We start from the raw sequence: 3,291 nt of genomic DNA on the forward strand, positions 1-3,291 counted from the left end.
CAGCAACAGCAACTGATGGCACCACCGGCGCCGCAGCAACAGCAACTGATGGCACAGCCCCTGCAACAGCAGCAACAGCAACTGCAACAGCAGCTAGATGAAATGATGCAAACGCCAACCGCTACTCCACCTCGTCCTCCCATAGCTGCTCCGAGGATGCAGAGGCAGATGAGGGGTGAACGCCATATGTTCACCACCTCCGACGACAATGTGATGATGAAACAGATCTTGGCCACCCACGCTCACGACGGCCGGGAAATCGACGTCAAACCTCTTCTCCAACTCATCGAAGAAATCCTCCAACGCTCATCCACTAATGCTCTCGAAGGCGCCCTCCATCATCCACAAGTATGTATATATATAAAATATAATACCATTAATTTTCATGATCTTTCCTTCATTACTTACGTTCTTACTCTGCAGACCCCGACAGCTTCGCACATGGATAGCTTGGACGAGAGGATCCAACAGGAATCTTTCGTCGGCATGCTTGAAGCATTGTCTTACACCATTCATAAGATCTCCTGCGAGGTTTGAGCATATTCTATTCACTCCATCAATTCGACTCCTGCCGAGTGCTTTGTCCAAGCAGGGGTAAGGCGGTACTTTCTGCCACGCTTGTGTGTAATTCGATTCCTCTACTTCTGCCTGTCCCTACTGCCGTGTGCATCCCACACACAAACAAGGCGGAATGTACCTCCTTACCCTTGCCTGAGTGGGGGTAAGGTGGTACTTTCCACCATGCTTGTGAGTGGGGGCGCACGACAGTGCCGGACAGGCGGAAATAGAGGAATCGGATCCCGCTTGTGTGTGGAGGCACACGGCAGTACCGGGCAGGCAGAAATAGAGGAGTCCGATCCTAAACTCCACTAGCACTCACTAATACTTTCTTGACTCTTCTCTTGTTGATATTGACAGATATCGTGCAAATGCTCTGGAGGAGGGGATGCACATTCGACAACAGTGGCACTATTCAACACGCTGTCGAGCTTTTCATGGGATGCGAAGGTGGTACTTGCTTTGGCCGCCTTTGCGGTAACCTACGGGGAGTTCTGCCTGGTGGCGGAGCTCTATTCAACTCACCCCTTGGCAAAATCGATAGCGCTGTTGAAGCAATTACCAGACATATTTGAGTACTCTGACTCGCTTAGGCCCAAGTTCGAAGCGCTCAAGAGCCTTATCCAAGCCATGCTGAACGTGACAAAGTGCGTCGTCAAATTTAACGAGCTACCACCTGAGTACATCTCTGCTGACCAACCTCCGATGTCGGTGGCCTCCACCCACATTCCCACTGCTGTTTACTGGACTGTCAGGAGCGTTGTCGCCTGCGCTTCGCAGATCATTGGTCTCATTGGCTTGGCTCACGAGTACATTCCTTCGACCACTGAGGCTTGGGAGCTGTCAAGCTTAGCTCACAAGGTCAATAACATTCATGACCACCTTCTCAAGCAACTCGCTCTCTGCTATCAGCATATTGGTGAGTGAATTATGGGTAGGAACCCTTTTCTGGTTTCAAGTTATGAATTTTCTAAAGCTTATCTGACACTTGTGATGGTGGGTGCAGATGAGAAGAAACACGCCGAGGCTTACCTAACACTTGTGCGACTCTTTGAAACGATCCATATTGACAACATGAAGATCCTTAAAGCATTGATTTACGCTAAAGATGATCTGCAGCCGCTTTATGAAGGCTCCACCAAGAAAAGGGTTTTTACTCTCTCTCTCTCTCTCTCTCTCTCTCTCTCTTGCTCATAAACACAACTGAACTAGGGCTGCAACAGGGTCGGGTTTGGCTGCACTTTATAAAACCCTAGCCCAGCCCTAAGTCCCCTTAGCTGGGCCCAGGCCCGACTCGATCCTGACTCGAGGTCAAAAAATCTAACTCTGACCAGCCCTCAGGGTCAGGCCGGACTGACCCTGACTGGCCTGATCATGAGGAGGGGGAAGGAAATGCATGGACTGGAATGGGCTAGGGAGAAAATTATCAATTTTACGTAATATATTATATCAGTATATATTTTATATAGTTTGCTTTGTATGCAAAATAGGTTGGTGTCGAAGTGTTGAGGAGGAAAAATGTGCTACTACTGATATCGGACATGGATATCTCCCAAGAAGAGCTATCGATTCTGGAGCAGATGTACAAAGAATCCCGGGACCAGCCATCAAGGCCAGAATCTCAGTATGAAGTGGTATGGTTCCCAATTGTAGACAGGACTTTGCCATGGACAGAAGCGAAACAGAAAGAATTTGATCGATTGCAGTCGAGGATGCCATGGTACTCTGTACACCACCCTTCCTTGATCGACCCTGCTGTAATTAGGTACATTAAGGATGTGTGGCACTACAACAAGAAGCCCATTTTGGTGGTGTTGGATCCACAGGGCAGGGTCGTCAGCCCTAATGCCCTTCACATGATGTGGATCTGGGGAAGCCTTGCTTTCCCTTTCACCAGCATGAGGGAGGAAGCCCTCTGGAAAGAAGAGAGCTGGAGACTAGAACTTTTAGTTGATGGCATCGATCAAAACATTCTCAATTGGGTAATTAAACACCATTACTTAATAATAACTGATCAGAGTAACTCCCTATTCTCCTTCTTAAAACTTACACTTCCATGAATCTTGATATAACAGATAATGGAAGATCGATTCATTTGCTTGTATGGAGGAGAAGACATGGATTGGATAAAGAAATTTACGACGGCGGCACGAGCGGTGGCGCAGGCAGCCCGTATCCCTTTCGAGATGGTGTACGTGGGGAAGAGCAACCCAAGAGATAAAGTGAGGAGGAACATACAAGTCATCACCAATGAAAAGCTGAGCAGTTGCTGGCCAGACCTCACATCAATTTGGTTCTTCTGGATCCGGTTGGAGAGCATGTGGTACTCAAAGATGCAGCACGGGAAGACTATTGAGAATGATCGTATAATGCAGGAGATTGTGACCATGCTTACCTTTGATGGTAGCGAGCAAGGATGGGCGTTGATCAGTAAGGGTTCTGGAATAGGTAACATGGCAAAAGCAAAGGGGGAGATGATCTTGACCTGCTTCCAGCTGTATGATAAGTGGAAGGATTTAATAGACTCAAAGGGTTTTATGCAGGCAGTGAATGATCAGCTGCAAGAGCAGCACACTCCACATCACTGCAGTCGCCTCATACTGCCGGGAACCGTCGGCCAGATTCCAGAAATGGTGGTCTGTGCTGAGTGTGGCCGCCCTATGGAGAAGTTTCTTATGTACCGTTGCTGTACCGATTAGCTGCGCTCTCCACCGGAGTCATCGTTGCCTTCCT

General features: G+C 48.4%; 1 protein-coding gene across 1 annotated transcript; it reads left to right on the top strand.

Moving 5' to 3' along the window:
* Nucleotides 1–3,291, top strand: LOC122672754 (protein SIEVE ELEMENT OCCLUSION B-like). Its single transcript, XM_043870230.1, has 6 exons — nt 1–352; nt 434–531; nt 919–1,477; nt 1,565–1,707; nt 2,049–2,540; nt 2,634–3,291. Exons 1-6 carry the CDS (start codon nt 16–18, stop codon nt 3,255–3,257), a joined length of 2,253 nt encoding a protein of 750 aa, XP_043726165.1. The 5' UTR covers nt 1–15; the 3' UTR covers nt 3,258–3,291.

The sequence above is a fragment of the Telopea speciosissima genome, chromosome 8, assembly GCF_018873765.1.
Source record: "Telopea speciosissima isolate NSW1024214 ecotype Mountain lineage chromosome 8, Tspe_v1, whole genome shotgun sequence".
NCBI lineage: Eukaryota > Viridiplantae > Streptophyta > Magnoliopsida > Proteales > Proteaceae > Telopea > Telopea speciosissima.